This window comes from Oncorhynchus tshawytscha, linkage group LG14, assembly GCF_018296145.1.
Source record: "Oncorhynchus tshawytscha isolate Ot180627B linkage group LG14, Otsh_v2.0, whole genome shotgun sequence".
In the NCBI taxonomy this organism is placed as follows: Eukaryota; Metazoa; Chordata; class Actinopteri; order Salmoniformes; family Salmonidae; genus Oncorhynchus; species Oncorhynchus tshawytscha.
The window spans coordinates 32,302,178-32,323,723 of NC_056442.1; the positions used below are offsets into that span (position 1 = coordinate 32,302,178).

At 42.4% G+C, this 21,546-nt stretch overlaps 1 protein-coding gene across 1 annotated transcript in view; it reads left to right on the forward strand.

Moving 5' to 3' along the window:
* The first annotated feature begins 1,470 nt into the window (after positions 1–1,470).
* The window catches only part of LOC112267012 (carboxypeptidase D), a 32,618-nt gene continuing 12,542 nt past the window's right edge, over positions 1,471–21,546 (forward strand). Inside the window, exons 1-2 of the mRNA XM_024445008.1 lie at positions 1,471–2,267; positions 3,440–3,687. Coding sequence (XP_024300776.1) covers positions 1,609–2,267; positions 3,440–3,687 — 907 coding nt within the window. The 5' untranslated portion in view covers positions 1,471–1,608. The remainder of the gene's footprint in view (positions 2,268–3,439; positions 3,688–21,546) is intronic.

Genomic DNA, 21,546 nt, shown 5'->3' on the forward strand with positions numbered 1-21,546 from the left:
CTTCCTCACTTTAAACTGTATTATTGGGCTGCTAATCTGAACATTGTGTCTTTCTGGAGGGAAAGTTTACCTGCGATGAGACAGAAGGATATGCCTGCATGGCTTTTGATTGAGCAGGCCTCCTGTCAACGTTCCTCACTCCCTGCACTTGTTAATAGCCCATCATATGTGAAAAAATCCACTTATGACTCTAACCCAGTCATTTGTCATACGCTTAGGATCTGGAAACAGATTAGGTATTTCCTTAACATACCCACTGTATACATTGACAGCCCGATTTGCCTGAATCATGCTTTCCACCCCGCATTGGATGATGTGGTGTTTTCACAGTGGAGGGAGAAGGGGCTCACAACAATTGGTAATCTATACATAGATGGTCAGTTAGCTTCATTTCAACAATTACAGGGACAGTTCAACATGCCAACAACACATTTTTTCAGATACCTCCAAATCAGGAATTTCATAAGGGCACATATCCCACAGTATGGCATTAAGCCAAATAGTCCTACATTAGATAGCTTGATCCTTGTCAAACCCCATTCAAAAGGGTCGGTCTCTAGACTGTATGATGTGCTACAGGCCCACATAGAGGTATCCACAGACACCATTAAAAGGGCTTGGGAACAAGAACTTGGGTCAGAAATCTCAGATGAGGACTGGGTAGAAGCTCTCAGGAATATAAACCACAGTTCAGTGAATGCCAGACACAACCTTGTACAGTTTAAGGTGATACACAGGTTACATTACTCAAAAGTGAAACTGCATAAAATATTCCCGGACACCTCACCACTGTGTGAGAGGTGCAAGCAGGATGAGGGGACGTTGACCCACTTATTCTGGACATGTCCTAAGTTACATGCTTACTGGGCTCTCATTTTTGATTACTTATCTAGAGCCTTTGATAGAGTTCTAGCCCCAGACCCATTGACCGCTCTGTTTGGTACAGTTGATGGGAATAACCACGAAGGGAAAGCTGTCTCTGTACTCTATTAGCCAAAAGGCTCATATTGCAATTTTGGAAACTGGAGACTCTACCTACCTTTGAAATGTGGTTACGGGATTTAGGGAATGTAATGCATATGGAAAAGATTCGATACAATACCTCCAATAGAAGTTCAATGTTTTACAAAATATGGCAGCCGATACTGGATAAATGGTCTAGTCCCGCTTCATAACTGCTGCTACTCTGTGCTGTACTCCACTCAATATTTATTTTTGGCTTAACTACACTGCTTGTAATGACTATATGCTGTCTTCTTATACATGTACCACCTAATAGGATTTAGTTTTATTTTGTGTATGTGTGAGTTAAGTTTTGTTTTGTCATCTAAATTGGCCATCCCATTCAACAGTACAATGAATGTCATCATTAGTATTGTTGTCTTTTTTTATTTGATTTTTTATTGTAATAAATATATTATTTAAAAATAAAAGAAGAGTGACATCAAACTAAAGCCCCGCCCCTATGAAAGCTTAACGGGAAGTTGAATGCATACAGGCAGGCTGACCGGAGAGACAATACTCTAGGTTAGCTAGATAGCAATGTTCTAATCGTTGACCTTTTTATTTCACAAGACTGGATATTCAAGAGGTAGGAGATTAGGAAACATGGCGACATATTTGCTTGAGCATCGACATACAGCGCCGAAACTATGCGTCTTACTTTTCGTCTTCCTCCTTTTTGTTGTTGGCCCCATCACGGCTCTCAGCGTCGGCGAGGCGAGGCTTGTCAGAAGCAACACCTTCGCGGAAGTGGAGGTAGAAGACTATACAAAATACTACAATTATGTCGAAATGACCCGGCGACTGAAGTTCATGGCCATGAAATACCCTTACATCTCCAACCTGTCCAGTATAGGCCAGTCAGTGCAGGGCAGGGAGTTGTGGGTTATGCGAATCACAAAGGACCCCAACGCTGACGTACCGGGAAAACCCAAATGTAAATACGTGGGGAACATGCACGGGGACGAAACTATCTCGAGGCAGGTGTTGGTGTACCTTGTGAACTACCTACTGACGAGGTATGGAGAGGACCCGCGTATCACGGAGTTGTTGACGAGCACGGATATTTACATTATGCCCAGTATGAACCCAGACGGGTTCGAAAGGTCCAGAGAGGGGGACTGTAGTGGCGACGCTGGGGGTCGTTCCAACGCCAAGAACATGGACCTCAATAGAAGTTTTCCTGACCAGTTTGACAAAATCAACGTCCAGCAAGACGATGTTCCAGAGGTTACAGCTGTCATTAAATGGATCCTGGAGAAAAAGTATGTATTTATTTATTTCTCTCGTCTATTTACATAGACCTACATACAACATTCTTTGTGTTTGTTTAGCTCACATTGTTTATAACCTAATTCAGATGGCTCAAATGTAGGGCTACACCAGGGGTAGGCAACCCTTTTCCTGGAGTGGCGCAGGTACTGCAGAGTTTTGTTCCGACATAGGCACCACACCTGACAAACTGAGGTGATTGATTGCCTAAATTCAACACATCACACACCTGTTCTTCCAGGTCGGTTAAGTAAAAAATATGAAGTGACTGCGGAACTCCAGGACCCTGGGCTCCACAGACATCGCTTACTGCAAATGGTAACTGCTGCACCCAAGATATTTACTGGCAGCCTGCATCTGTCGTTGTTCCTATTGTTCTTAAGCACCTCCTCATGGACCCCAAATACCACCTCCCTCATGAAGGATCTCTCCATTTACCTAAGGGCCCACTGTTGCCAGCTAACCTTTGGGAATGCCCTTGAACAACATTAGACTCCAATAGGCCAACATAAGTAGCTTGCCATACAACTTTAGGCCGGCCACCTTTGTCTAAAGACCTGTCAAAACAAGCACTACACCTTCCAGCTGTCACTAAACAAACAGCTGTTGAAAAACATCTAATGATGTTGGCTGGAGTCTTTGCCAATTTCAAGGGCCTTTCTCTGACACGCCTAGTATAGAGGTCCTGGATGGCAGGGAGCTCGACCCTGGTGATTTACTGGGCCGTACGCACTATCCTCTGTAGCGCCTTGCGGTCGGATGCTGAGCAGTTGCCATACCAAGCGGTAACGCAACCAGTCATGCTCTCGAGGGTGCAGCTGTAGAACTTTTTGAGCATCTGAGGTCCCATGCCAGATCTTTTCAGCCTCCTGGGGAGGAATTGGCGTTGTCGTGCCCTCCTCACGACTGTGTTGGTGTGTTTGGACCTTGATAGGTCCTTAGTGATGTGGACACCAAGGAACTTGAAGCTCTCGACCTGCTCCACTACAGCTCCATCGATGTGAATGGGGGCGTGCTCGTGTGTGTACTTCAGATCAGCCTTGGATAGTGAAAGGTTTCCCCCCTTGGCCTTGACAATAGTATGTAGACTGCAGACAGTAGATACCAGGCTTACTATATATCCCCTGCCTACTGATAACATTGTGTTGTTGTTATGTCCCTCCAGGTTTGTCCTGTCAGGGAACCTGCATGGTGGCACTGTGGTGGCCAGCTACCCCTTTGATGACTCAGCCTCCCACAAGATGCAGGGTTACTACAGCAGCTCTGTGGACGACAACCTGTTTAAACACCTGGCGCTGACCTACGCCAAGAACCACCCCGTCATGAGGACCGGGGAACCCAAGTGCCCAGATACCCCCGATGAAACTTTTGAGGATGGCATCGTCAACGGGGCAAAGTGGTACGATGTACCCGGTAAGACTTTTTCCTTCTTAACTGTCAGACCACTGATGATGCTCTTTTTAGGCAGGTCATGTTCTTTTTCCTTCATTTGTTGAAAAGAGGTGATGGTTCACACACAAAGTAGCCTAGACCAGCTCCAATATCTTCCCTTATTGATTTCTAATATATTTTCTTCTCTTCTTCGTAAGTTGTTTCCTTGGCTTTCCATTTCTTGAGAAAAGCTTCAGTTGCTTTTTTGATTGTTTAACTCATTATCCCTCATCACTCTCAGAATAATCGCACATTGTTGAGACAGAGAGCTGAGTGCTGGGTTGCCATGACGATTAAGTCATAGATTAAGTCATAGATTGGTGTCTATTTTGACTTTGTCTCTTCTCAGGGACTGACAAAATTATGTGGTAATTTTACTTTTCAGGCATTCATAATTAGTTGGAGATCAGGTTTTACTCCGCTCCGTGTTGTATGAGTTTATGGCGACACCTTGAAATGAATATCGAATGACATGTACTGTAGACTTATAGTAGGATAATAAAGGGTATTTGATAACATGTATAGTGTGGGCTTTCACTAACAAGGTACAGACCTACTTTTTGTCATTGGGACAAAGCCTGATGTGTGATGTATAGGCTATGTGTTGCCATGAAAAGGGGTGTGATGGTTTCCTCTGTCATTTTCCATGGCCCAATTTTCACAGAATATCCCCCCCCCCCACCCACTTATTTTGGGTCTATTTGAGAACCAATCCAGCAGATCCACAGCTGGGATTGTCTGTCTAGTATTAATTTAAAACCCCACTAATTAAGCAATTTAATCAGTGTATGGCTTTGACCATTACAGAAGAATTAGCACTGAATTTTCACAGTGATTTATTGTAATGTTTGTTTGTGTCAATTAATGCCATAAGGGATGGGTTGCCAACTGGCGATTTGACACCAAAATAAAATTGAATTAATTCATAATGTCATGAATTCATTCATTACAGGTGTTCCATTGCACTGACTTCACTATCTAGCAAAGCAGCTGTGGCAGAGGACAACAGACCCAGCTAGCTAGTATTGTTTTATTCACCCCTGTAGGACAGACCTGCTCTCTGTTCTCTCCTCACAGAAAGCCTGACTGGTCTCAGGTTATCCTATCTGTCTTACGAGGTGTGTGTGTGTGTGTGTGTGTGTGTGTGTGTGTGTGTGAGACACGACCTGTCCATGCAGCTTGCTGTCCCCCCACTTCCCCCCTTCATGTTCAGGAATACCAGTGTCTGTGGTCCACAGGCAGTAACCGGACCCCCAGTCTCTGTGTGGCTGCTGTCAGGTCAGGGGGTTGGGAAGAGAGCCAGACGAGGGACGATGAGATGATACTGTAATCTGAGTCTGAAGGTTTAAGGTGACCGTCATGGCTTTTACTGTAAAGACATGCGGTCATCACTGTGTGTGTGTGCGCGTGCGTATTTACAGTGAGACTGTTTATCATGTGTCTGTGTGAGTCCAATAGGGAGTTGTGAGTTCCATGTATATTCACAGACATTCTTCAATAATCCCTGAATCTGCTCTAACAGACTGCCTCTGCTTCAGTTGTAAATTATGACTCGGCAGAAGACTAATTCTGGTTTCTTCATCATTACTCACCTGAATCTAAATTGACTGCCTATGTGGTTAATGGAGACTGCAGGAGATATTTCATCTGATGCATAGATCTCTTGTCTTCTATAAGCACTGTTAAAGGAACAGCAGAGGGGTCATTTAAAGTTGGAACTAGGAGGTGTAAGGATTAGGTGTTTTAACAAGCTTCTATTTATTTTATTTATTTCATCTTTATTTAACCAGGTAAGCTAGTTGCGAACAAGTTCTCATTTTACAACTGCGACCTGGCCAAGATAAAGCAAAGCAATGCGACAAAAACAACAACACAGAGTTACACATAAACAAACGTACAGTCAATAACACAAAGGAAACGAAAAATAGAAAATATGTACAGTGTGTACAAATGTAGGGAGGCAATAAATAGACCATAGAGGCAAAAATAATTACAATTTAGCATTAATACTGGAGTGATAGATGTACAGATGATGATGTGCAAGTAGAGATACTGGTGTGCAAAAGAGCAAGAGGGTGAGTAATAATATGGGGATGAGGTAGTTGGGTGTGCTATTTACAGATGGGCATTGTACAGGTACAGTGATCAGTAAGCTGCTCAGACAGGGCTGTAATCGTTTGACGAGCATTCTCTTAGTTTTACTAGCATTTAAAAGCAGTTGGAGGCCACGGAAGGAGTGTTGTATGGCGTTGAAGCTCGTTTGGAGGTGTGTAAGCACAGTGTCCAAAGAAGGGCCAGATGTATACAGAATGGTGTCGTCTAATGAAATATGAATCCATTCTCTGATGAATTTTGAGAATAGACTTACACAATGCTCAATGAGGAAATGACAGGACTGAAATGTACCCAATGATATCGTAGGATCTTATTAGAGCATTACGAATGTGAGTTTAGAATCTAGATAATTGTCATTATGACCTTCCGGGAGGTGACTGTTGAGAAATAGTAAAAGGGAGAGGGAGGGAGGGAAGTTTAGGTACTTGGCGGTGTGGGTTGACTTTGATAATTGCAATAGATGACCGATAACCTTTTGACAAGCTTTTTTTGTAGACCCATTTTATAGCTAGTTTATCTCTCTCCTGTATGCCAGGGGTGTCAAACTCATTCCATGGAGGGCCTAGTGCAGCATCTCCCAAACTCGGTCCCTGGGACCCCAAGGGTGCATGTTTTTGTTTTTTCCCGAACACTACACTTCCGATTATCAAAGCTTGATAATTTGTTGATTATTTGAATCAGCTGTGCAGTGCTAGGGCAAATACCAAAACGTGAACCCCTATTGGTCCTAAGGACCGAGTTTAGGAAACCCTGGCCTTGTGTCTCCTTCTTTTTCCTTTCAACTCAATATTAATTAAAACAGTTTATAAACTACTTGGGCCTATAGCCTAAATAATTTTAAGTAGCCTAGTCCTTTTACTAACCAGCAATACCCACTGCTCTCTTTCTGAACGTTCATATTATTATTATTATTATTATTATTATTTATTTTACCTTTATATAGTGTCCCCCGAGCTGACAAGGTGAAAATCTGTCGTTCTGCCCCTGAACAAGGCAGTTGACCCAGAGTTTCTAGGCCGTCATTGAAAATAAGAATGTGTTCTTAACTGACTTGCCTAGTTAGACTTAGGGATGCCATCCGTTAGATTAAATATAGAACAGTTCCGTATTTCACTGAAAGAATAAAGGTTTTGTTTTCGAAATGATAGTTTCCGTATTCGACCATATTAATGACCTACGGCTCATATTTCTGTGTGTTATTCTGTTATAATTAAGTCTATGATTTGATAGAGCAGTCTGACTGAGCGGTGGTAAGCACCAGCAGGCTCGTAAGCATTCATTCAAACTGCACATTCGTGCGTTTTGCCAACTGCTCTTCGCTGTGCTTCAAGCTGTTTATGACTTCAACCCTATCAACTCCCGAGATTAGGCTGGTGTAACCGATGTGAAATGGCTAGCTAGTTAGCGGGGTGCGCGCTAATAGTGTTTCAAACGTCACTCGCTCTGAGACTTGAAGTAGTTGTTCCCCTTGCTCTGCATGGGTAACGCTGCTTCGAGGGTGGCTGTTGTCGATGTGTTCCTGGTTCGAGCCCAGGTAACGGCGAGGAGAGGGACGGAAGCTATACTGTTACACTGGCAATACTAAAGTGCCTATAAGAACATCCAATAGTCAAAGGTATATAAAATACAAATGGTATCGAGAGATAGTCCTATAATAACTACAACCTAAAACTTCTTACCTGGGAATATTGAAGACTCATGTTAAAAGGAACCACCAACTTTCATATGTTCTCATGTTCTGAGCAAGGAACTTAAATGTTTACTTTTACTTTCTTCTCCAACACTTTGTTTTAGCATTATTTAAACCAAATTGAACATTATTTATTTGAGGCTAAATTGATTTTATTGATGTATTATATTAAGTTAAAATAAGTGTTCATTCAGTATTGTTGAAATTGTCATTATTAAAATTAAAATCGTCCGATTTAATCGGTATCGGCTTTTTGGGTCCTCCAATAATCGGTATCGAGGTTTTTTGGCCCTCCAATAATCGGTATCGGCGTTGAAAAATCATAATCGGTCGACCTCTACTCTGGGCACCTTTCATCCAAGCTACTCAATACTGCCCCTGCAGCCATAAGAGGTTTAACAAGCAGTGCGGCTTGGCTGGGTTGTGTTTCGGAGGATGCGTGGCTTTCGTCCTTCGTCTCTCCCGAGCCTGTACGGGAGTCGTAGCGATGAGACAAGATAGTAACTACTAACAATTGGATACCACGAAATTGGGGAGAAAAAGGGGGTAAAATTGAAAAAATTAAATAAAGTGCAAGGATGCATGATAAACAGAGTACAGTCTCTGTAAGACAGAGGAGGCTGCATACATATACAGTTGAAGTCGGAAGTTTACATACACTTAGGTTGGAGTCATTAACTTGTTTTTCAACCACTCCATAAATTTCTTGTTAACAAACTATAGTTTTGGCAAGTCAGTTAGGACATCTACTTTCTGCATGACAAGTCATTTCTCCTACAATTGTTTACAGACAGATTATTTCACTTATAATTCACTGTATCACAATTCCAGTGGATCAGAAGTTAACTGTGCCTTTAAACAGCTTGGAAAATTCCAGAAAATTATGTCATGTCTTTAGAAGCTTCTGATAGGCTAATTGACATCATTTGAGTCAATTGGAGGTGTACCTATGGATGTATTTCAAGGCCTACCTTCAAACTCAGTGCCTCTTTACTTGACATCATGGGAAAATCAAAAGAAATCAGACAAGACCTTAGAAAACAAATTGTAGACCTCCACAAGTCTGGTTCATCCTTGGGAGCAATTTCCACAACGCCTGAAGGTACCACGTTCATCTGTACAAACAATAGTATGCAAGTATAAACACCATAGGACCACGCAGCCGTCATACCGCTCAGGAAGGAGACGCGTTCTGTCTCCTAGAGATGAATGTACTTTGGTGCGAAAAGTGCAAATCAATCCCAGAACAACAGTTAAGGACCTTTTAAGATGCATCGGTCCGTGGAACCCTTAACCGATCCTACCTTCTAAAAATAACTCACATTTTGTGACAACCTCAATATCAGCAGCCTAGTCACACTGCGCACTGTGCTCTGCTTCATGAGCTGACCAACTTATTCCTGATCTTGCACATCTGCGCGGCACCTTCAGCATTCAAATGCTTGTTAAATGGATTGCGCAATATTAGGCTTTATTATTGAGTGACGGCCAATTGATTTGATAGGTTATTGATATCAAATGCGCTGTTGAAAGTGGTGTTTTACCGGAATATAAGTAAGGTACCAGAGACACAACTCATCTGGCTAATAGCACAAATGCTGAACAGGGTTTACATCAGATTTGATTTGAATCAGGTTCACCATCAGTAATAGTTTTGGTAGTTTTGCTTTATGCAATCAGTGTATATGGTCATTTTTAGATATACAGGGTAAAGTTGATAATTTCATAATGATGACAGCCATCATCACTTTTGCGAGGGAAGCGGCACTGCATTGTCGAAACGGGAGGCGCTCACTCCATAGAAACTTCCAAACGGTCAAAACCATTTCATTTTGAGACTGGGTGAAATCCGAAGTTGTGCTATATATTCATTGGCTATGTCATGGCTAATTTGTAAAGATACATATTGATATATTACTAGCTCACTTTTAAGTGGGTGATGGTTTAAAGCATTATTTGCCTCCCCCTAATCTAATAGTGGGGTGGTAGATGCCCACTACCACAGGCAGACAGACGTCAGCTCAAACAGATCCCGCTTATGAGCTCCATCAGAAGCAGATTTTAATTTAGTATGGTAAATCAATGTTTATTCACCAAATGTTAATACATTGAACCGAATCTCATTGATTTGTTTGTCTAATCATACCACATCGCTTCGAATCATTTCAAACTAAAGCGTATTGTTCCTGCATTGTATCGGTGCCATGATATGTACGAATCGTCTTGAAAGATGCACATCCCTACCTACTATTTAACCTTTATTTAACTAGGCAAGTCAGTTAAGAACAAATTCTTATTTACAATGACGACCAAACCCTAACCCGGGCGACGCTTGGCCAATTGTGTCAATTGTAGTCACACCTCTCGCACTGAGATGCGGTGCCTTAGACCGCTGTGCCACTCAGGAGCCCTATAGGTCTGCTATTTGTTTTTCATAATTGATAGTTATCTCATAGATGGGCTGTTGTTTTCTAGCTCACTGACATCATAGCTAACCTGTTAACAGCCATCGGGACAAATCCTTATGCTGTAGTAGAGAACTATATTGAAGAACATATGTGGCCTCATTTACGGTTACAATACTGAAGGCCGATTTGCTCCAGCTCTGCACTGAATGTTATTCAAACAAGTTTGTTTTCCTACTAGCTGGATTAGGTACCCTGTATTCATAGGCTTTGCAGCTTTATGTGTTTGTAGCTTTTGTCTGGTTTCTGGAATGAATCATTTCTTTACTGGCGATTGAGAACAGGGCTGGTTGAGCAAGGTAGTAGGCCACTGTGGTTTGGGTAGGAAGCCAATACAAACAGTATTGCAGGGTTGGTAGCCTAATGCTACAAACATTCATCACTGCAAACAGAACAGACGTATGGTGTTTGTAGTGATGACAAAGTTAGTGGGGAATTTCTCTCTTTTAGAAGTCAATTGCCATAAGACTCCCACTTGTCTTGTCGAAGGTCTGTCCTCTTATGATTATCAAAGTCAGTCAATTATCTACTTGTCTTGGGATGTGAGGTTAATGTAGGGCAATTCCACTCTAATGGAATTGTGCTGAGACTCAGATTTTTCACTTAAAATGTATACCAAACAAAAACCATTAGATTTCAAGCTCTATGCATAAGGACTACTCTTAACAATTTAAACAGAACATTTTACAAAAACATATTCATTGATAAATTGCATATTTGGGTATTATTCTATACACTGGCTATTAAGTAAGCATTTCACTATAAGGTCTACACTTGTTGTATTCGGCGCATGTGACAAATAATATTTTGATTTGATTTTATTATTTCAATGAGCTCCGCCACCAAACAAGACCTAATTTGCGTGTGAAACAACCATCAAAGTACAGCACAGTGCAGTAGAGTTCAGTATAGTAGAGTATACTTCAGTACATTATAGTGTACTCAACTGTGTACTGTACTCCTCTACTCTACTGTACAGTACAGGAATGTACTGAACTATACTCGACCGCTCTTTACTGTACTGTGCTCCACTGTTCTGTTCTGTCCAAACTTGTGAAACTTGTGAAACATGGACATCTATGATTAGTTCAGATTTGGTCTGGACCAAATGGAATTAAATGGAATTATATGTTTGGGCCAAATTAGGGCCCAAATTAGGGCTGGTCTAGACGTCTGTGGACATTTTAAATCAAGGCTGGTTGGGACCAGACCAAAAAACGTTGTCTGTGGACATTTTAAATCAAGGCTGGTTGGGACCAGACCAAAAAACGATGTCTGTGGACATTGAAATCAAGGCTGGTTGGGACCAGACCATCAAAAATCCGTACATATTCTTTATTGTCTGTGGACATTTTAAATCATTAGGCTGGTCGGAACTGGGACCAGACGCATTAAAAACGTATGTCTGATTTGGACATGTCTTGAAATCAAGGCTGGTTGGGACCAGACCAAAAAACGATGTCTGTGGACATTTTAAATCAAGGCTGGTTGGGACCAGACCAAAAAAAGATGTCTGTGGACATTGAAATCAAGGCCAGGGCGGACTGACTAAATTTCAACTACATTTCAATGTCCATGGCCTTCCGTGTTGGTCGGTGCTCAGTGGATGAGGATGCTGGTTACAGTAAATGGAAAGAGAGGGGGCTCATGGGTCGGTGTAAGAGCCGGGAGAGGGAGGTTGGTAAAGGGAAGGACTGCAGAAATTCTGTTACATTTTTTTTTCTGAACTTCTGTTACTTATTTGGTAAAATAATTTCCTGTTTTAGTCACTTATCAATTATTTTTATGAATTATTATCAGTAAAAACATCAACTAATTGATAGGTCTACCTTGTTACTTCTTAATTATCCCCCCTCCTTATATGGGAGAACATTTAGAACATATTGTAAAGATATGTGGGTTTTTGGTAACGGAATTCCAAGACACAAGCCAATGTTTTATTTTGATGTACAGTGCCAGCCAAAAGTTTGGACACACCTACTCATTCAAGGGGTTTTCTTTATTTTTTAAAATTATTTTCTACATTGTAGAATAATAGTGAAGACATCAAAAATGTGAAATAACACATATGGAATCATGTAGTAACCAAAAAAGTGTTAAACAAATCAAAATATATTTTAGGTTCTTCAAAGTAGCCATCCTTTGCCTTAATGACAGCTTTGCACACACTTGGCATTCTCTCAACCAGCTTCATGAGGAATGCTTTTCCAGCAGTCTTGAAGGAGTTCCCACATATACTGAGCACTTGGCTGCTTCTCCTTCATTCAATTGGGGTGAGGTAGGGTGATTGTGGAGGCCAGGTCATCTGATGCAGCACTCCATCACTCTCCTTCTTGGTCAAATCACCCTTACACAGCCTGGAGGTGTGTTATGGGTCATTGTACTGTTGGAAAACAAATGATAGTCCCACTAAGTGCAAACCAGATGGTATTGCTGCAGAATGCTGTGGTAGCCATGCTGGTTAAGTGTGCCTTGAATTCTAAATAAATCACAGACCATGTCACCAGCAAAGCACCATCACACCACCTCCTCCATTCTTCACTGTGGGAACCACACATGCGGAGATCATCCATTCACATTCTCGGCGTCTCATAAAGACACGGCGGTTGGAACCAAAAATCTAAAATTTGGACTCATCAGACCAAAAAAACAGATTTCCACCAGTCTAATGTCCATTGCTCGTGTTTCTTGGCCCAAGCAAGTCTCTTCTTCTCATTGATGTCCTTTAGTAGTGGTTTCTTTGCAGCAATTAGACCACGAAGGCCTGATTCACAGAGTCTCCTCTGAACAGTTGATGTTGAGATGTGTCTGTTACTTGAAGTCTGAAGCATTAATTTGGGCTGCAATCTGAGGTGCAGTTAACTAATGAACTTATCCTCTGCAGCAGAGGTAACTCTGGATCTTCCTTTCCTGTGGCGAAACTCATGAGAGCCAGTGTCATCATAGTGCGTGAGGGTTTTTGCGACTGCACTTGAAGAAACTTTCAAAGTTCTATACATTTTCTGGATTGACTGTCCTTCGTGTTTTAAAATAATGATGGACTGTCATTTCTCTTTGCTTATTTGAGCTGTTCTTGCCATAATATAAACTTAGCCTTATTTTGGTAAAAGACCATTTTCTGTATACCACCCCTACCTTGTCACACACAACTGATTTGCTCAAACACAAGAAATTCCACTAATTAACTTAACAAGGCACGTTAATTGAAATGCATTCAAGGTTACTACCTCATGAAGATGGTTGAGAGAATGCCAAGTGTCAAAAGCTGTCATCAAGGCAAAGGGTGACTACTTTGAAGAATCTCAAATATAAAATATATTTGTTTTAACACTTTTTTGGTTACTACATGATTCCATATGTGTTATTTCATAGTTTGGTGTCTTCACTATTATTCTACAATGTAAAAAATAAAGAAACTCTAGAATGAGTACGTGTGTCCAAACTCTATTTCTAATCATTTGTAATACTTTTTCTAAGACTCCTTTTCCGTCTGTTTGACATGAAACCAAAGCCTGTGCTTATTCCAATATTGTTTTAATAAGAAATGGTTGAAAATGGCTATACGCCATAATTCCCCTCAAAAAAAGATGGACTCTTAGCTTTGACATGCTCCTATGATCTTCACATGTTGGTATTTATGGGTTCTTTTACATGGAAGTTACCTGAACAAAAACTTCCTGGGAGCTTACATTAATATGTAGTGTTAAACCAAAATTTATTTCGAATTTACAGTAAAATACCATACTTGTTGTTTTTTGTTACAGTAACTTACAGCTAACTGGCTGCCAGCAAGTTACCATAAAAACAACTGGATTTTTTTTTACAGTGTAATGTTCACCTTTCTCTTTGTCCTCTACCACTTCAGAGTAAAGTAAAGAGGGAGTAACTAACAGGCCTAGTGTATTTACATGTAACCCCACGTAGCCTCTTTAACGCCATTCCTTCTTATATTATGTATAGTTCTCATCTGTGAAAGCTGGGGGCGTTGCCCAGGGCATGGGTCAGGTGATAGATGTAGACCCAATGGTTACCTCACAGTGAGATGATGAGCAGTGTTTTCCCTAATTGCCAGCCGCCGTCTAAACAGACGATAACAGACTCATTGTCGGCCGGCTACTTTTTCCACTTCACTTCTTCCACTTCACTTCAGGCTTCTGCTAATTTAAAACTTTCATGTTTGCTAGTCAGAAAAGTCTGTATAGCCTTCTCCCGCTAGAATAAACGATATGCATCTTCTAGTGATCTATTGATACGACAGGCGCAAAGCGAGCGATGAACTGGAAACACTGCTGGTTTGTCAGTCGGCTGTCTGTCCCGCTGCTTGGTACCTGTGTTGTTTTTGTTATCTGTGGTTGGCTGCAGTCAAATTTCATTTCACAGAGGAGGGAGAGCATGATGCTCCTTCATCTACTGTGAGTGAATTTACACGTCCCATTTAATGTAAGTGGTAACAATGAGTTGAAATCGACTTAATTACTGTTTTTTGGCACATTCATTTATTTTATGTTGAGTGTTTCAACTTTCATATAGCCAGCCACGGAGTCGGGTGCATAGGCTATTTACTTTCCTTTGATTGGCGACCGAACAGCAAATGTTGACTAGTTTATAAAAGGTGTCGAACTGACTAAATGAAGTAAATCTCCTTATATCCCTTCGCTATTTTTAAATCATACAATATGGTTATGTCCATGGTATCGCATTGGGACAAGTTTTTGGCCAGTTTATTAGGTACACCACCCTGTTCACAAATGGTTCGCTCCTACAGCCAATGAGTCACGTGTCTGTGGCTTGCTAAATAAAGCAGGTCATCGAGGCATTCAGTTACTGTTCGAATGAACGTTATAATGGGCAAAATGAGTGACCTTTGACCTTGAACGTGGTATACTCGTCGGTACAGGGCGCGCCTGTTCCAGTATCTCAAACGGCCTGGCTCCTGGGCTTTTCACGCACAACGGTGTCTAGGGTTTACCAAGAATGGTGCAACAAACAAAAACATCTAGTCAGTGGCAGTCCTGTGGGCGGAAAAAAAAAAAAAAACGCTTGTTGATGAGAGGTTAAAGTAAAATGGCAAGAATCGTGCAAGCTAACAGGTGGGCAACAAACAGACTAATAATGGCTCCATACAACAGTGGTGTGCAGAACGGCATCTCAGAACGCACAACTCGTCAGTCCTTGTCACGGATGGGCTATTGCAGCAGGCGACCACATTGGGTTCCACTCCTTTCAGCTAAAAACAAGAAGAAGCCACTCCAGTGGGCACGCGATCACCAACACTGGACAATTGAGGAGAGGACAAATAATCCCGGTTGCGTCATGCTGATGGCAGTCAGGATTTGGTGTAAGCAGCATGAGTCCATGGCTTCATCCTGCCAGGTGTCAATGGTACAGGCTGGTGGCAGTGGTGTAATGGCATGGGGAATGTTTTCCTGGCATGTTGGGTCCCCTGATACCAATTGAGCAACGTTTCCATGCCCCAAAGAATTCAGGCTGTTTGGGAGGCAAAGTGGGGTCTCACCCGGTACTAGCAATTATCTGCGGCTACATTTTGAAAATTATGTTGAATCCTCACTGCAGGAACAGTAGGTAGTGTTAAGAGAGCCTCATTCTGGTCCAAAATATGATAACCGATTGAAGGTTATAAAAGGTAATGATACTTCTATGGTATTATTAAAGATATTGATATAGGCCTACTGATTTCATTAAGGTGTCAAAAATGTAGTAGTCAACTGCTGCTTTCTGTGTAGCAAAGCCCATTTTTAACACCTGCTTCATTCTTCAAAACCTGTAGGTCTATTCATGGGCACCCAAGGTATATATTTACACTATGTCGGGTGGTCTTACCACTGAAAATGTTTGCATTTTTTATTGTTTCTCAGTGTGTACATATGACTTTATTCTCAAGAGGACAGGTTTAATGTTAAAAGGTTATCTTACTTAAATTGTCCTGATCATATAGGGCTAGGCCTAGACGATATCCGAAGAACACACTGAATTTATTTTTACTCAAGACCACAACTCTTTTGATCAATCTGGGAGGTAAAATCTTTAAAGTATTAAATCATTTAGTGCAGTGTATTTGGGATGGAATCAAGCCATTAGAATGTACCAGAGGCTACCAAAATAGAGCTTGTTCTGCAAAGTAGCCAGCCAGCTACTTTTTCCCTATTTGGCTGGCTTCTCCATGTACTTAGGGAAAACACTGGATGAGGGTGTGTTTAGCCTATTCCAGGAGAGAATGACTTCCCTCTCTCATTGAAGCCACAGAAGTTCAAGGCCGACCACGGTACTGCAGGTATTGTTAGCAGAAAACAGGATCCCCATTAAAGTGAATGGAAAAATTACAAACTTTATGTAAATGGAAAAACATCTAAGACAATCATGGCATCAATAATTGCTTCTAATACACCAGATGTATGTCATTGCACCGATTATTTTTTAAATAGCACACCGAAGAAATTATAAGGACAATTTTTAGTTGCTACAGTACAAATACCCGGTCGGCCTTCAACTCAATGAGGAGGGGGCAGACTGCAATGTCACTTCCTGGAGTAGCTCAAACAGCATGAGACGTCATCTTAACCGACTTAATTTGGCTTTAATGTACTATAGAGTATTCATATAAGAATGAATGGTGTCACATGATTGATGGCTTTGTCCATTCATACACTACATGACCAAAAGTATGTGGACATCTGCTTGTCGAACATCTCATTCAAAAAATCATTAGCATTAATATGGAGTTGGTCTCCCCCTTTGCTGCTATAACAACCTCCTCTCTTCTGGGAAGGCTTTCCACAAGATGTTGGAACATTGCTGCGGGGACTTGCCTCCCTTCAGCCTCGAGCATTAGTGCTCTTGTGCCGATGTTGCTTCCAGAGGCTGTTTGGAAGTCAGTAGTGAGTGTTGCAACTGAGGACAGAGTTTTACGCGCCACCATTTCGGCGGTCCCGTTCTGGGAGCTTGTGTGGCTAACCACTTCAAGGCTGAGCCATTGTTGCTCCTCGACGTTTCCACTTCAAAATAACAGCACTTATAGTTGACCCTCTAGCAGGGCAAAGATTTGATGATCTGACTTGTTGGAAAGGTGGCATCCTATGACGGTGCCACGCTGAAAGTCACTGGGCTCATCAGTTAGGCCATTCGACTGCCAATGTTTGTCTGTGTAGATTGCATGACTGTATACAGCTGTCAGCAACTGTTTTGGCTGACATAGCCGAATCCACAAATTTTGAAGGGGTGTCCTCATACTTTTGTATATATCGTGTATATACAGTCATTGGTGTATCCTGCCGGGAGGGAGGATGTGGAGGTTGGGGCTGATAGCGCTCATGACAGGACCTCTAGCCTATGTCTGGAGGATGTTTGCTCTCAGATATTGTCTACTATGATGTGTCATATGATTCTCACATTACAGGTTCCGCCAGGCAAATCGTTAAACAAGAAAAAGTCACTAAGATTACTATTATTAGGAGCATTGTTACAATGCACACTGTACAGTCTTTTTCATGCTAAGGTTATTAGCCAGTGTCCATAGAGGCACTGTCAGAGACATAGCCTAGGCCTGTTGCACCCTGCTGGTGTCACCATAGGGGACTAAGCCCTTGGGAACTATTCTAACTAACATCTCTAAAGTACTCTCTAACAGGCTCATATGGTGCACTGCCCAGTTGATCTGTTTCACCACAGCTGTCGGCTTAGCTTAACTAGACTGGGGCTTGCACACACCCTGACATTTAACAGCCATGCAAGGCAGTCCAACAAGTGTTGCAATGTTTCCTCTACCATGACTCAAGCAAAATATTATGAAAACTGTAGAAAAATACTTTGTGCTATGCCTCTGCCATAAGGCCTGGCATCAAATAGATTTATAATAACCCACCAAACAACTGTCTTGTGGTTTTATATCTAAACTCTTCAAATCAAATCCATGTTTATTTGTCATGTGCGCCGAATACAACAGGTGTAGACCTTAAAGTGAAATGTTTACTTACAGGCTCTAACCAATAGTTTAAAAAAGGGTGTTAGGTGAACAATGGGTAAGTAAAGAAATAAAACAACAGTAAAAAGCCAGGCTATATACAGTAGCGAGGCAATAAAAGTAGAGAGGCTACATACAGACACCGGTTAGTCAGGCTGATTGAGGTAGTATGTACATGTAGTTATGGTTAAAGAGACTATGCATATATGATAAACAGAGAGTAGCAGTAGCAGAAAAGAAGGGTTGGTGGGTGGTGGGTGGCGGGACACAATGCAGATAGCCCGGTTAGCCACTGTGCGGGGGCACTGGTTGGTCGGCACAATTGAGGTAGTATGTACATAAATGTATAGTAAAAATTACTATGCATATATGATAAACGGGGAGTAGCAGCAGCGTAAAAAGAGGGGTTGGGGGGGCACACAATGCAAATAGTCCAGGTAGCCATTTGATTACCTGTTCAGGAGTCTTATGGCTTGGGAGTAAAAACTGTTGAGAAGCCTTTTTGTCCTAGACTTGGCACTCCGGTACCGCTTGCCATGCGGTAGTAGAGACAACAGTCTATGACTGGGGTGGCTGGGGTCTTTGACAATTTTTAGGGCCTTCCTCAGACACCACCTGGTGTAGAGGTCATGGATGGCAGGCAGCTTAGCCCCAGTGATGTACTGGGCCGTACGCACTACCCTCTGTAGTGCCTTGTGGTCGGTCGGAGGCTGAGCAATTGCCGTACCAGGCAGTGATGCAACCACTCAGGATGCTTTCGATGTTGCAGCTGTAGAACCTTTTGAGGATCTCAGGACCCATGCCAAATCTTTTTAGTTTCCTGAGGGGGAATAGGCTTTGTCGTGCCCTCTTCACAATTATTTGTGTTGCTACCTACCCTCACCACCTGGGGGTGGCCCGTCAGGAAGTCCAGGATCCAGTTGTAGGGGGAGGTGTTTAGTCCCAGGATCCTTAGCCTAGTGGTGAGCATTGAGGGTACTATGGTGTTGAACGCTGAGCTGTAGTCATTGAATAGCATTCTCACATAAGTGTTCCTTTTGTCCAGGTGGGAAAGGGCAGTGTGGAGTGCAATAGAGATTGCATCATATGTGGATCTGTTTGAGCGGTATGCAAATTGGAGTGGGTCTATGGTTTCTGGGATAATGGTGTTGATGTGAGCCATTACCAACCTAACAAAGCACTTCATGGCTACAGACGTGAGATCTACGGGTCTGTAGTCATTTAGGCAGGTTGCCTTTGTTCTTGGGCACAGGGACTATGATGGTCTGCTTGAAACATGTTGGTATTACATACTCAATCAGGGACATGTTGAAAATGTCAGTGAAGACACCTGCCAGTTGGTCAGCACATGCCCGGAGCACACGTGGTGGTAATCCGTCTGGCCCCGCAGCCTTGTGTATGTTGACTTGTTTAAAGGTCTTACTCACATCGGTTACGGAGAGCGTGATCACACAGTCGTCCGGAACAGCTGATGCTCTCATCCCATGCCTCAGTGTTGCTTGCCTCGAAGCAAGCATAGAAGTGATATAGCTCGTCTGGTAGGCTCGTGTCACTGGGCAGCTCGCAGCTGTGCTTCCCTTTGCAGTCTGTAAGAGTTTGCAAGCCCTGCCACATAAGACGAGCGTCGGAGCCGGTGTAGTATCGTTCAATCTTAGCCCTGTATTGACGCTTTGCCTGTTTGATGGTTCGTCACAGGGCATAGCAGGATTTCTTGTACGCTTCCGGGTTAGAGTCCCGCACCTTGAAGCGGCAGCTCTACCCTTTAGCTCAGTGCGAATGTTGCCTGTAATCCATGGCTTATGGTTGGGGTATGTATGTACAGTCACTGTGGGGACGTACTTTTTGTGGCTGTTTATTTACCACCACAGAGAGATACTCGCACTAAGACCGCACTCAGTCAGCTGTATAAGGAAATAAGCAAACAGAGGCCGCCTCTGGGTGAATGGTTTCCTGTTTGCTTATTTCCTTATACAGCTGACTGAGTGTGGTCTTAGTGCCAGTATCTGTCTGTGGTGGTAAATAAACAGTCACGAAAAGTATGGCTGAAAACTCTCGAGGCAAATAGTGTGACCTGCAATTTATCACAATATACTCTACTTCAGGCGAGCAAAATCTAGAGACTTCCTTAGATTTCGTGCACCAGCTGATGTTTACAAAAATGCAGCGTATATCCCGCTACGTTGGCGAGTAGTATTGACGGTAACGGCAGCTTTCCCAGTCACCCTCGCCGGGTCCTGACCAGGCACCCGGCTCTTTGTCCTCTGTACCTGCGTCGCTTTCTCTTGCAAATAACGGGGATGTCGGCCCTGTGGGGTGTTTGGAGAATGTCTTGTGCGTCGTCCTTGTTGTAGAAAACATCTTTGTCTAATTCGAGGTGAGTGATCGCTGTCCTGATATCCAGAAGCTCTGGATAGCACAATTGGTTGGGCGCCCGTAAAACTGCTGCCATTTCTTACTGTGCCATTTTACAACAGTCTTTACCAGTCAACCAAAACCACAGAACCCAGAATGAATCTGCAGGCCAGGCAGTCACAGTGATGCAGCCATTTGAGAGAATGTTCAACAGCTGTACCACTCTGTGTACCACTCTGGCTTGTATTCTAGCTTGTCCTGGGCAGACTCAGTATTGTGTTAGTAAGGGCTTACTCTGTGCTTTCTGATACCTTTCCTCTCTCAGTGAGAAGTTGCCTAACACACACACATTCAACCCTGATGTGTGTGGATTAAACAGCCACCATACTGGATATTACTTTTTTATTAACTGGTCCCTGGTCAATTATTAGTCACTAACTAATGATGACTGGATGGACACTCACTTCCTCTCCCCTCTGTTTCTCCTCCTCCTGTTCCCCTCCTTTCCCTCTCTGTGTCAAATACCTTCTGAAGATTCCTGTATTAGGGCCACATCCTGTAGTTGGCTAAATCACAAGCAGTCACATTAGCGGTCTCTGCTGTGTGTGTCATTTGATTATGTAAATGCTGAATCTGCTGTGTTGTATCTTGCCCACATCATGCTGTCTAATATCATATGCACACAGCAGCATTTCTAACCTGAGGCTGGTAGGCCTCACACATTCAGATGAAAGAGCTGGTGTTGTTTGTGCTGTTTGTCTCCTGTGAATTAGTGTGTGGGTGCGTGCATTTGTACCCTGGATTGTGTCTGTTTAAGGATGACAGAGTGAGTTGGCCTTGTTTGTGTGAATGAGGAAGATGGTTGAGTATCCTACTTCTATTGGGTTCAGGATTTCCGTTAGCTGGTAATAACCAGCTTTTGGATGATTTTAATAACATTTACAAAAATAGAAAAGCCGATAAATACAATTGATGCAGGCCAATTGTCCAGGAGAAGAAAAAAATCTCATTGCGAAATAATGCTTTTTTAGACTTTTCGTTGATTGAAGTACCATTTGATGGAAATAGATTTGATTGGTCATGCTTATCGGTCTATACTCTATAGGTTACTTTGCATAATTTAGTGGAATTAAATTGGCGTGTGCGTTTGTTATGCATCTTATTTATCACACGTGTAAAGCATAGAGAGATACAAAACCTTTGAGTGTAAAATCTGTCAGACAGTACGAGCTGCTACTACA